Source organism: Pygoscelis adeliae, unplaced genomic scaffold, assembly GCF_000699105.1.
Source record: "Pygoscelis adeliae isolate BGI_AS28 unplaced genomic scaffold, ASM69910v1 Scaffold127, whole genome shotgun sequence".
Classification (NCBI taxonomy): domain Eukaryota; kingdom Metazoa; phylum Chordata; class Aves; order Sphenisciformes; family Spheniscidae; genus Pygoscelis; species Pygoscelis adeliae.
This window is the reverse complement of record NW_008825208.1, coordinates 1,171,801-1,184,949: the sequence shown is the minus strand read 5'-3', so window position 1 is coordinate 1,184,949 and position 13,149 is coordinate 1,171,801. Positions and strand designations below refer to the sequence as shown.

Below are 13,149 nucleotides of genomic sequence, written 5' to 3'. Positions count from 1 at the left end.
CCTAAACAACACCAGAATAGCTACATGGGTCAGGCTGAAAGCCCTGCCAGCCCACTACCCTCCCCCCAAAACTGTGCCAAAGCAGAATGGAGTATGAGAAGGGTGTGAACACCTACTCTGTCAGACAGCACCATTTGTGTTTCAGGGACTGGCTAAGCCACACAAGGTCTCTAAGTACCTGGTAACCTCAGTGGATTTCTCTCCCATGAGCTTGTACAGTCCAAAGCCTACAACCATGTCAATTTCCTTAGCAAAAGAGATTGCCTCTCCTTGGAGACCTTGCTTCATGGCGTCCTACAGAACCTTTGTTTTCTACTAATACCAAATGACTTCATTAAACAGTAGATTCTACGTGAAGGACTGTTGCTCCTTACATTATGCATTCATCTAAATGTGAATCTGAAGTCCACTCCTCTACATTGTATTTTATTTTGGCAATATTGGGAAAGAAGCTACTGTGCAATAACCTTAGCAGCATTTTTGACGAGCAGAACAGATCAGGTTAGGGAAGTAGATTTGATTCACTCAGGCCTTTTAAAAACACTTGTACACTTCCTTTTCATGGAATGTTTTTTAAAGAGACTATGACATTAAAATCAGGATGATGTACATTGGAAGGATTATAAAAGCTGAATAATGGAGAGATCTTCCAGTTAAGTTTTAAGTAATTTATTCCTTTTCAATAACAGTTTTTTTAAAGGAGACCTGCAGGCACAAAATCTAGTGCTGCTAAATATCTGTACCAATGTCCTGGAAGAATGGGAGTGTCCACAGGTAGTGTGGAGGGGTGGCAAATGGTCCTAAAAACATATCAGTCTATAGGGGAATATGGCTTACAGGATAGACTGGAGGGGGTTCAAGAAAGGGCTACCAATAGCGTCTGAGGGCTGAAAGCCAAATTCTGTGGCTTGAATGAGTTAAACAGTGGGTAGTATGTGGACAGGTTAATAAGCAAGGGTCTCCAATGGAGGAGAGGTGACCGAATCACAGCAGGTCTATCTCTAAATGGGAAATGCCAGTACAGGATAAGGTAGGCAAGCGATAAGAGTGAAGGCATTGAGATGTGGAGCACCCATTACCAGAGAAATCCCAGAGTGGAAACAATGTCAACAGAATTCAATGTCAAAAATCTTGGAGCAGATTCACAAAGGGCAAGGAGTATCCTCCACCTTTAAATCCAGACTATTCTCCCTTCCACCTTGACCAGGTATGCAAGAGGCAATGCAGCAGTGACTGCTAAAGCTGCCCGGCCCATGGTCTGCTGGTCACAAGGGACCCCTCCAAGCTGTGACCCTGTAATACCACCTGTGATATATAGGTGAGCTGGGCCAAGCTGACTGTTGTGCACCTGTAAACCTGGGTGGACACTGGAATCTGACCCAGTCTCTTTTCTAAATGGTATTTTGGATAGTCCTGGACTCTGACAGCCTCTAAATCAAAGAAGCCACCATCCTCTTGTAATGTTAGACATACGCTGCCACTCACCAATTCCCTTCTGTGGTAAATGAGAACGATATTCCATCAGGTAGTTCAGGTATGGTTTCTCAGGGCTTATCTCATAGTACCGTATATTTCCATCACCCTAAAGGCAAAGAAAATGAACGTAAGCCAGGCTCTGCTGTTCAGCATGAGGGTCTGAGAAGAATGCCTGGCCCCAGAAGCCATGCAGGGTCAAGAATGAACCAAATATTTACCCACGAATTCCTTTGTGGGAATGTTAGGTCTCTGCAGTGTACCTCCCCACAGTAAACGTGGTATGTCTGCAGTGCAAAATGGGATGTGATGCTGCAGCGCCCTCAGGGCCCATCCCATCAACACATATCCTTAGGTTAACATGCTTCAGGAGCATCTTTGACTTCAGCCAGACGCAACACAGGCCGGGAGAAGAATTGTACAGGCCAGCGTTTGCTGTTGTGGAAAGCACTTACCTTTCCCACAACATAAAGCATGTGCGTGTCTGAGTCGTAGAAGGGAAACAGGAGTCCTGAAGAGCCATCCAGATCCTCCTCCAGCAAAGGCACAGAAAGGTCATTCTGGGCAGGACACAAGAAAAACAGACAGCTGTGATCACCTGTCAGTCACCTCAAGTCAGGGACACCTTACCTGAACCCCACCTGGCAGCAGCATGTGAGCACAGCTCTATAACGATCCTAGGTCATGGCCAGCTGCCCTGAGCAGAGGGCCATGCACAGACTTCTTCAAAGCTCTGTGGGTGGGAAATGGGTGCTCTGTCCCTGGCTCTTGACTGAGTGCAGCACCTCAGGACATCAGTTCCTATCACTAGAACATTTCAGGCATCTGATGACAAGTAGATACGATAAGAAACACTGCCTGCCTTATGTGGGCCACCAGACTCAGGGAGATGGAGGGGCCTTTGGGGCATGTCTGCATCGCACACTGAATTACTCATATTCCCTCACTACCTCTAGTCAAGGCAATACCTCCACAGTAGTGCACCACCCACCACAAGAACAGCCTACATCAGCTGAGCAGTCTCCACACTGCACGGTGGGAAGGTGCCCATTGCAAGGGCAAAAGCTCCCATCAGCCTTTTGTGGGTAAGCCATGTCGGAGGACATAGCACACCACTCTATACACAAGGCTGGCATGTCTTGTATAAAGCTATCCCTGCACTGCTGAAGGGAGCAATGTTGGGAGGACCAACGGGGCAGAGTATGGCATCCCATGGCTGCCATTGTGGCTATTGTCACATAAATATGTATTTAGCATAGGTTTAATACATACTTTGTCCTGCAAAACTGCCCAGCTGCAGGCTCCAGAAAGCCAGAGCTGCTGTTTAGATGTGATGAAGACATGGGTGGATGTGACCTCAGAAAGCTGCCTGCTGGGCAGGTCCTGTGCCAATGCTTGTCCCTAAGGAGGCTGCACATACCTGACCACACAGGCCTTCCCACTGTGTTCTCAAACTAAGTGTGGCCAGCTCCTCCAGCAGCTCTGAAGGCAGTGAAACCCTGATGTGAGACCCATGGTGTGCCAGAGCACTGCTCAACTTTGTGGAAAGCCTTCAGACAGCATCACAGTTCTTTGCCTCTCACATATGCAAAGAAGCCATGTCCAAACATAGCCAAATGGCAAATCATAGACCTCGTCTAGCACCTTTGTCTGGTACAAAGGGTGACAGCACAATGAAGAGGCAGAAGATTGTGCTGCAAGGTGGTTGACATGGAGGGACAAAGTGAGATGCTGACAAAGTAGCAGCATCTCACTGTATATGAGAGCGGTAGAGGAGAGCAGGGTTTCGCAAGGCTAGCAGCCGTCATGTCAGGAGATCATGTCTTGGAAGTGACCAATAAGTGCTACCTTAATACTCTACTGTCAGGAATAATCAGAAATCAAAAACACCCCACATGTTTTTCTCCAGTGAGGGCTTCACCTGAGTAGGCTGTGTCTAGAGCTCATTTCTCTTTCCAGTACCAGTAACAATTTGCCAGTAAGAGCTGCTTTTAAGTCAGAGCTACAGTGACCACCCAAAGGTCCCTTGAATTATTTCTTCCTGTAGTGGGCACAGCATTGTCTTTGTTCTGGTGGATTTCTATGCTGAAAGCTTTGAGAGCTTCTTCAGAAACTCATACTCAGTTAACAGTGTCATAGCAGTAAGACCTGTCACCCATTAAGAATTCGACAGATCACTTCTGAATTGCTGTTATAAACCAATTCTTGGGTATTTGGCAGGTGGAAAAGTTAAAGTGACAGCAAAAGAGAGAAAACTGAAGCTGGTATGGTTAAGATTGCTGGTCCAACTCACTTGATCCCATAATGCAATTTGCCTATTATTCCACCGAGATGTTCCAGTAGAGAACAGCTTTTTCACGTTTCCAAGGAACAAGACTTTATTGACTCTATGAGACTTGTAGCTGGCTTCCTATAGGAAGAGAAAGGACACTGAGTGAGTAAGAGACACCACCTGTTGCATAGCTACATTTCATGCTACATGAGACCTCCAATTCAGTCACATCTGACAGATCTGCTCAGCCTGGCTGAACTACAGTGAGCAGGATTTCATGGGGATCCAAGAAAAGTGGCCTAAACTCGTCAGGACCATTCCCAAAAGCCCAATCTCTCTAACCATTGAGTCACATATTTGCAAGAGGGCAATCCCTATTAGTTGTAGGCAGGACTTTCTGCGTACACCAATCTGTGCAAATACCTACAAAACGCAGTCAGCTTCACCATACCAACAGATACAAAGTACAGGCAACAAGAACAACTCTGGCAGTGGGACAAAGGTACACTTGCATCACTGTCCACCTGATCTCTACAAGCCCTCCCAAGATGTCCCAGAGAGGACTGCAGGAGAGAGCTATGAAAACAGTGCACTTCAAGAAGGGTTTCAGGGAGCAAGAAGCATGGTAGCAAGATGCAGAAACCCTGTTTTCAACAATGACAGCAAGTGTTTCATGAAAAGTAGAAGGCAATAGCACCATCTGGTGCCTTGGGCAACACAGGGCACAGATGCATCTTCTTTAATGGCAATGAATCTACCCAGAAGAGGAAACACTTGAAGGGGTGAGATCAGCTGGACCACAAACTTCTGAACCCAACCTACTTGTAGGACTGTTCCTGCACGAGGGTCTAGCAGACGTATCTTTCTGTCCCTGCAGGCTGTGGCAAGGAGACTGCCATCTGTGTTGAACGACATGGAGAGGACCACATCTTTGTGAGCGTCGAGAATCTTCACCGGGTTCGAGATAACAGCCTCCTTGGTGTCAAGATTCCAGATCATTATCTGGGGCAAAAGAACAAAAAAATCAGCCTTTGCTGCCTGACCAACTGGGGACTTTGTGTACCCTATTCACTTCTTTCTCTCTTCTCTACATGTATAAGTCTTACGATCATAAGTGGTTGCTCTCCAACATTTAAAATAATTCCTGGTACTTACAGCAATATACCAGGGACACAGTGTCTGCTCAGAATGTCCAATATTCTAATTTCCTTTGCAACCACATTTTATACATAAAAATGGTCAGTATCAGTGCAGATATTTGCATTAGCACAAGAACGAAGCCAAACAAAAGTGCATGGCATTGCATATTGTATCCAATCCAGTAAAGGAGAAAGGTAGAGTAGATTGAAGTTCATCAGAAGACTGGAAAATCAGAAAGTCCTTTTGAACTTGTAGCAATGTCCTTTTGCCTTTGGGGTCACCATGGAATTTGCCCCTCAAGAAGGCTTCTGAACTCTTTAGTATTATCTTACAGCTTGAAATTAAAACAAATTTCAAAACACCCTGCTAAATAGGGTGGACAGCTCTCCCAGGAGGAGAGCTCCACAGAGAACAGACCCACCTTGTAGTCATAGCCGGAGCTGAAGAGGATGTTATTAGCAGTGGGATGCCATTCAATGAGGCCCACTCTTCGAACATGCCCAAGAAGCTCCTTCTTCGGACTGGTAACGTTTCTTGTTAGCAAGTGCTTGGGGATGTCCCAGATTTTAACCTGAATGACACAGGATGGGTCTTTGTAAGTTTCCTAAGTAAGGAGCTAATTTGGAACTTACCAATAGCTATATGAATAGGAATGCTCCGGGCTTTACTGAATACCAGTGCTTTAAATTAGTATCTTTACTTTTCTGTGGGCCTGAAGACTCCTCTTTACCCTCTATCTTTAGCCAGCAGTTCTACCAGTTTGTTTTAACTTAGCAATCCAACCCTTATACCTGGCCAAGCTGTCAGCACAATTATGAAAAGTTACTCCCACAGATCTTGCAGACCTTGCCTCCTAATAAACTTTGAGCAGGAACAAGCAAATCTGAAATAAACTTCAGCAAAGAGTCCCAGAAGATACCATAGCAGTGATTGATCCAAGCAGTCATCCACTCAACACTACATAGTAAAAGAACTGAGAACTGGTCAGTTGACAGCTATAGTACTGTTTGTCCCATAAAAAACTAGACCAGTGCTGAACACTTTGCAAATGACACAGCTATTTGTCAAAGTACACAGAAACCCACCCAGGTGGCCACACAGCAGATTCCCTGAGCAGAGAGACTGGGCAGCACCGCACTGAAGTCACTCAACACTGGGAGTGTGCTGTCTCATAACAGGTCTATCTGCAGCCTTGGCTTCTTCTAGAAGGATGCTGCATGAAGACAAAAATCCTCTGTCCTCCTCGGGTGGAAGAAGACAGTAGAGGAAACCCGCAAAAGGGGCTGAACCTATGCAGGTAAAACTTTCTCACACTAACCCTAGAAGCACAAGTATTTAGGATGCTAACAGATGATTAACCCTTTGGCTCAACGAAAATTACTATGCTTGTCATAATTTTTCTAGAACTTAGCCTGAAGCAAAAGGGAAATGCTCTTTGAAGCAGATAGTTCATGGAAATTAGCCACACCTGCCTGAGCGTCCCACTGTTTGGCTGATGAGGATCACACCTTTCTAAGCCAAAGAAGGAAAGGCACAAATTCTGGGACCTGCTGGGAAAGAACATGAGCACACTTCTCAACAGTGTTTATCCCACTGAGGAATCAAGCCCATCAGAAACCTAAGGACCAGGATCCAGTGGGGTCCAGTAGCCTCCAGATTAACTTCTACAGCAGTAAGAGAAGCATCACACTCTACAGCTTCAACAGCTATCACTAAAGGAATGGGGCTGAGAGAGTAAGAAAGGTTGTGTTCACGCTGAGAAGAACTGATTAGAATGAACCATTCGCTCCCCATGCTATGAAATAGTTTGTGGTAAAAGTAGGGAAAAGCCCCTGGCTGGAATCTCAGGGTGCATTAAATGGCAGAAATTGCCAGTGCTTAGTGTGCAAAAGAAGCAGGTCTTGCAGCCAGACCTGCCAGGCCAAGCAGAAATAATCCACGAGCTGTCTACCCTGCTGCATCTTGAAGAAAACCTGACAACGCAAAGTAAAAGGCACAGAGTTGTCCCTCTAACCACAGGGGAGAAGAACTTCGGCAAACTGAATTCATACGTGCCTGATGATTTGCCAAAAGGAACAGACGGGCTAAGAGGATAAGCCCTCTCCCCACATTGCTCAAACTCTCAGCCCCTGGCCACTTGCATTGGCCTCAGTCCTAAGCCTGCCTGTAGCAGCAGTGGGAACTAGAAAGGGCACTGGGTGTGGACAGAGGCTATCCATCCCCTCCCATGCCCAAAAGTACCACTCTACATGCTTCAGCTACACGCTACAAAAGATAGCTGTGGTACCAACAAGGCAAGCTCCAGAAAGACTGGTTAATGGCCAAGAAACCTCTGAGGAATGTGGGTGATGGGACATTTCCACCATCTTCACAGAAGCTTGTGGCCTTCCTTAAAAGTTCCAGGGAGACCCAGCCCATTAAGAGCAACCAGATGCATCCCTGCACACAAGCCAGAACAGTGGCTTATGCTAATGATGAGAAATGGCAGAGAGCACCAGGCCTTTAACAACAGACTGCAAGGAAGGCTTTGGCTCTAATATCCAGCCCAGTGGAAGTGGTGGACACCTCTGGGAACCCAAAAACTTCCTCAGACTTCTCTCAGGACAGAGAAAGTGTTGCTGTGGAGGTGTCCCGACAGTATGTCCAACCTGAGCTCTCCAGTACAGGCCAGGACAAGTAAGACAGACGTTGACCCCATAAAGTGAGTCCAACAGCAGCCACTGAGATGAGGAGGGAACAGGAGCACAGCAAATCTGAGGAGAGCTGGAAAGAAAAGAATTTGTTCAGCCCGGGAGTAAGAAGGCAAAGGTGAGCTCTTCTAGCTGCCCTTCAACGACACTGCAGGAAGGCACAGAGAAGACTGGAGCCAGACTCTTTGGAGGTGCACAAGGAGAGCACCAAAGGCAATGGACACAAATGGCAATATGGGCACTCCCTGGAGACCAGAGGAGCCCTATTTTCCCCAGAAGGGTACTCAACCCCTGCAAGAAGGGCCCAGTGAGACCATGGGATCTGTAGCCTTGGAGATCTTCCCAACTCATCTGGACAAGGCTTGGAGCAACCTGATTCAACTGGCCTGCTTTGAGCAGGGCTTGGAATAAATGACCTCCACAGGTCTAGCTACCAGGTACCAGGAAAGACAGTCACACTAAGAAGCACAGTCTGCTGTCCTCACTCCTTAGCGGGGAGGGAAGACGTGTCCCTACACTGTGTTATTGTGCAGGGGACCCCTAAGATCCCATTTCCTGGTGCCAGGATGATGATGGGAGGGTAGTACCAAAAAAGAGAGTACAATCACAAACAGCAAGACTTCTTAGAACAACTTTTGGTGCTGAGACCAATGACAAGCTCAGTGTTTCCATTCTTTAGCCTGGAGAATGATCCAGTGTCAAGTTTCAGTAGGAAACTGGAAAAGAAAGCTGACAGAGAGCAGCCCTTATGCATAGACCCTGGGGTCCTCGTGGACAATAGAATAAATATGACCTAGCAGCATGCCCTGGCAGGGATGAAAGCTAGCAACATCCTGGTCTGGAACAACAGGAAGATAGCCACTAGATCAAGGGAAGCGATTTTTCCCTTTACTCAGCAATCATTAAACAACAGCTGGAATACTGCATCCAGGTTTGCACCTCCCAGTGCAAGAAAGATGCTGATAAACTTAAGTGAGTCCTGTGGAGGCCACCAGGATGCTCAGGAGGCTGCAGCACTTGCCCTGTGAGGAGAAGCTGAGGGAGATGGCCTTGATCAGCCTGGAGAAGAGACAGCTTCAGGGCGAACTGATAGAAGCCTTCAATACTTACAAGATTACTGAGAAAATAGAGCCAGGCTCTGTCTTGAAGTGCAGGGTGGGAGGATGTGATATAGCAGTCACTAACTACACTGGAGAGGTTCTGACTGCATGTAAGGAAAAAAATTTCCCCATGAAGAACAGGAACAAGTTGCCCAGAGAGGTGGTGAAATCTCCACCCTTGGAGGTTTTCAAGACTCAGCTCCACAGACCTGCACAGGAGGTGGGGGTAGAGACTGCCCAAGCTCCCTTTCAACACAAATGGTTCTGTGATTCTGTAACTACAGCAGGAAGCTTCGAAGCTTGTGCTCATTCCCCATCTGAGGCTCAGAAGAGAGGTCATGGTGGTGCCTTCCTGTCACAAGTCCTTTCTGAGACAGCATGAAAACCTGGCGTATGGGTTGGAAGATAAAATAAAACCCTCATAGGCAGCCCAGAAATTGAAAGAAGTCTTCAAAAAAGACATGAAATCCAAAGAAGCAAAGGCAAGTTACTAAACAGGAAGGACAATTCAAAGAGCCTAGATTTCCAATTCAAGAGTGATTTTTGGCAGAGCTGAAATGACAGAGGATGTGCACCAAGCCAGGGCTGGAGGAAATGAGAAGGGAAACCTCCCTGATGCTGTGTGGCAGAGGGTGAATATACCCAGTGGGAGAAAACACATGTGGGATCTCTGGCAAAAAGCACAGTAGTGAGTCAGATGTCCCCACTATCACAGAAGCCAACATCACACTTTTGACAGGACATGGAAAGCAACCTTTCAGTGGTAGATAAGGGCTAAACTGTCCCTTACAAACATGAATTGAATATTCCAATTCCTACTAACTAGTCTGCACCTTCACTGAAGTAAAATATGTGACTCTATCTTCATTATACTAACTTCAGCCAAACCACTTATTGCCTAAAACTTAAACCTGATGTGATGTATTCATTATCTTTTTAGAGGTTTGCTCTAGCATGAACCTTTGCATCTCTGGAGTCTTTCTGTGGTTTCAGTAGGAAAATGCTCATTTCATTTATGCCTTTTGCAGAATAGTATGACGCAGGTTCCTCAGCTACCCCATAACTGATCTAGCATGACTTTACAGAGTAACTGAGTGCAGGAACAAGCTCAAACTTGCTCTGCAGGGAATTAATCTGAAATAGCTGTTCCAGATTATGTTGTGTTGAAGCTTTTATTTTAAAGTGAAGGAAGAGTTCCATAGTGATTAAACTTGAATAGTCATTCCATTTTAAATGCATATTCTGTTTTTTTTATGCAAACACACCCAAAAAGCTCCCACAAAACAGACCTTCCTCCTCACACTGATTTTGGTACGTCATCTGGAAGGGATCACACAGGTCTGACCTCAAGAGAAAGACAGGAATCTTATTCTTACCTGACTTTTTTTAATAAGTATCTATATGCTTTCACATCTCATCCATGGGCCTTTTGGTTTCTTTTTTATTTCTTTCCCCAAAAAGCACATTAGCCAGGTAATAATGCAGAGTACAAGCTGGTAAACTTACTGTGGCATCTTCTGAACATGAAGCTATTACGAAGTCATTGAACGGGTTCCACTTGATGTCCAGAACACTCCCTTTGTGCCCACATATTTTGGGATAATGTGGGTCGAGCTTGCCTGTCTGGAAAAAACAAATATCATCAAACCTAAGGTGAGCCATGGAATTACAGGACATTTTCAAGGAAGATCCAAGCCAGCTCCAGCAAGAAATCTCTTTCCGCTTGTTATGCTCCAAATGTCCTGGGCACTCTCTGTCTGTTGAGAATGGGTTTTTGCTGTCCCTGCAAAGCAAGTCTTGATGATACCACCAAAAAGAAAGGAAATAAGTGCTCAGGCCTTCCTAAGCCTGATCACACACTGCGATCAAGAAATCTGTACACATGCAGCAATCAAGACAGCTGAAGTTAGAAGACAGTATTTGGCTCAGACACCAGAATAAAACTTAGAGAGGAAACACTTGTGAATGAGTTGAATCTTCCACATTTTTTAAAGATCTTGGGGAAAAAACCCAGAATCTCTTTCAGAAGACATTTCTTATAAGCAGGAAAAAAAAATGTTTTAGCTTTTCTTTTTTAGCCTCATCAGCTAGCATTTATTTTATTTTTCAAGCAAAAAGACATTTGTGACACAAATCACAAATGCAGTTTTTCTTTCAACAAGCTATCTATTTCCCTCTGATGGTGTTCAAATCCAGCTATTCACCGGATTCAATCAGCATTCCAGACTCTCAAAAAAAATGCCGTGTTTGGGCAGCATCTTCACTGGTAAAAATCCTGCACAAAGCACACTAATGAGTATTGAGGGACTTGTGCCACATGGGGGCTGTGTTGCATCAGGATAAACCCATACTGCAGGCACAGTCTCTGCTACAAAGTCAAGTCGGTATATTTATTATGTGCTAGGAAGTGTGCTGGGGAATTTATTAACATTGGAGCAGCACTTGCTTCTCCCTGTCAGGAGCAGAAGTATAGGGAGCTCCAGGAGCCACCTTGCATCCCAGACATCTGTCAAAGAGCAAAGGTCAGTCACCTAAGGAGAGAGACTTGGTGGCAAGCTGGTGATGCTTACCTGCTTACTTTTATCCCACCTGGAAGAATCGTGAATCAAAATGAATGTAAATGCATGCTCTCCTGGAAAGCAGACACTTCTGTTGGTGTACTCCCTGCACCTCTCCAGAGGTGGGCCTTAAGAGTGCACAGTAGAGGGGAATCAGTGCTGACCCTAACCTGGATGTGGACAGGATGCAATTTTCCCAACCTTGAAAATTTGTACGGTTTTGAATGCAGAACAGGACACAATGTGTAACTACTCTGGCTTCACTGGAAAGTTAGTTACATAGACTGGGACTAACCTGCTTTAAACTGAACACCCAGAGGACTTTGAAATGTAAAAGACTGTGCTTTTTTAGACTACAGTCTAAAACAATTCCCTTTTATAACAGCGACAATACAAAGTGACTTGGTAAGGCAGAAGAGAGATAAAAGCCCTTTAATAAGCAGCGTTCCCCCACCCACGCTGTCCTTTTGCAGGCTTCAGGGCTTGGTTTCAAGCTGGCAACTCAACGGGCTGGGCAGCCAGCTCCACCGGGATCCCTTGATCCCTATGGGAACTCTGTCCCCTCCCAGAGCTGGCTGCCTGTCTGCTCCCCACTCCATTTGGGAGGCTCCCAGGCTGCCCTGAGCCCGCTCTGCCTGCCCCATCCTGCAAGGCTCTCCTACCGCCACATCCCCAGCAGGCTCAGCTGGCCCTGGAAAAGGAGCTCTTGTCCTCCTGGCCACCAGTCCCACCTGCCCCAATGGAACCCTGCAGCCCTGGGATAGAGCAGGACCCACAACACATGAACCCCCAGACTGCCAACAAACGTATATGGCAGGTAGCGCTGTTGGTCTCAGATGCACCTCTGCATGTGGAAGTAAAGCTCTTCATGTGCGGGGGAAATTTCATTCCACAGATCAAAAACTACTTCAGTAACTAGATGTGTTGTCATTCATGCAGAGGTACGTGGCTTCCACAGTTATTGCAAAGCTTGAAAATTAGTTATTTTTCAACCCCTCGCTTTCTAAACTCCCAGCATTTTTGAAAAGTAGCCAAACTCGGAGTTCCTTGATGAAAACCACTTCTAGTGGGACAGCTGTTAAAACTCTCCAAGCAGATTTGTACAGGGTAGATTACCGTGAGATGGGTGAGCCCCACTTCTCAGGTGTTCTCCAAAGGGCACTAACACACCTTGTCGTCACATCATGGCACAGCACTCACATACGGCATCAGTTAGGTAAGGCCTGAGGGGTCATCACAGGTTTCATTTCATAGTTCTTGCCCCCAGAGAGAAGGGAGCAGGGTTTGTGTCTAGGAGGTCTACACAACCACAGATATCCTGTAGACCTGTTCACACCTGGTGCTGACACATTGAGAAGACCGGAGACTGCAAAGACTTGGACACAAGTATCTCCCTGTCTCTTGGGACTTTGTTCTCATTTTGCTATCCCTTTGCTTTATGCTGCAAAGGAAGAGATAGATGCAGTCTCAACCAAGTCTGGCCATCAGAGACGGAAAAAGGCAGGCCTCTGCCTTTCAAAGGAAGGACACAAAATTGCCCTCTGAGTCCAGATCCTTCCTTGGCTTGCAGCACATGCACTTCCCCAACACATCTGTGTCAGACACCAATCTACACCCAGGCCACACTGCGGGAAAGCAGCTCATCTCCCAGTTACAGTCAATGAGCCCACGTCTCCTCAGACTTGCAAGATTTACAAAGGCATTCGGTCTGTTCTGGGCACCAAGCATCCCCTGTGGCCACAGCCACTTCCCTCCCTGGTGAGATGTGCTGCTGTTCCACCCAGCTGGCTTCAATGGCACATCTTCATGAGGACCTAACTGACTGCAACAGAAGACCATTCTCCAAGTGGTTGCAAATATTAAACTAATTCCTCTTCAGTTTGCATGCAAAGGCCTGCTGAAAGGAGGGTATCTAT

General features: G+C 46.2%; 1 protein-coding gene across 1 annotated transcript in view; it reads right to left on the bottom strand.

Moving 5' to 3' along the window:
• CORO2A (coronin, actin binding protein, 2A) overlaps window positions 1–13,149 on the bottom strand; it is a 21,632-nt gene that overhangs the window by 3,859 nt on the left and 4,624 nt on the right. Inside the window, exons 3-8 of the mRNA XM_009328941.1 lie at window positions 10,182–10,298; window positions 5,307–5,456; window positions 4,568–4,747; window positions 3,767–3,883; window positions 1,929–2,033; window positions 1,486–1,582 (exon numbers count right to left, since the gene is read on the bottom strand). Of these exons, the coding sequence (XP_009327216.1) occupies window positions 1,486–1,582; window positions 1,929–2,033; window positions 3,767–3,883; window positions 4,568–4,747; window positions 5,307–5,456; window positions 10,182–10,298 (766 nt within the window). The remainder of the gene's footprint in view (window positions 1–1,485; window positions 1,583–1,928; window positions 2,034–3,766; window positions 3,884–4,567; window positions 4,748–5,306; window positions 5,457–10,181; window positions 10,299–13,149) is intronic.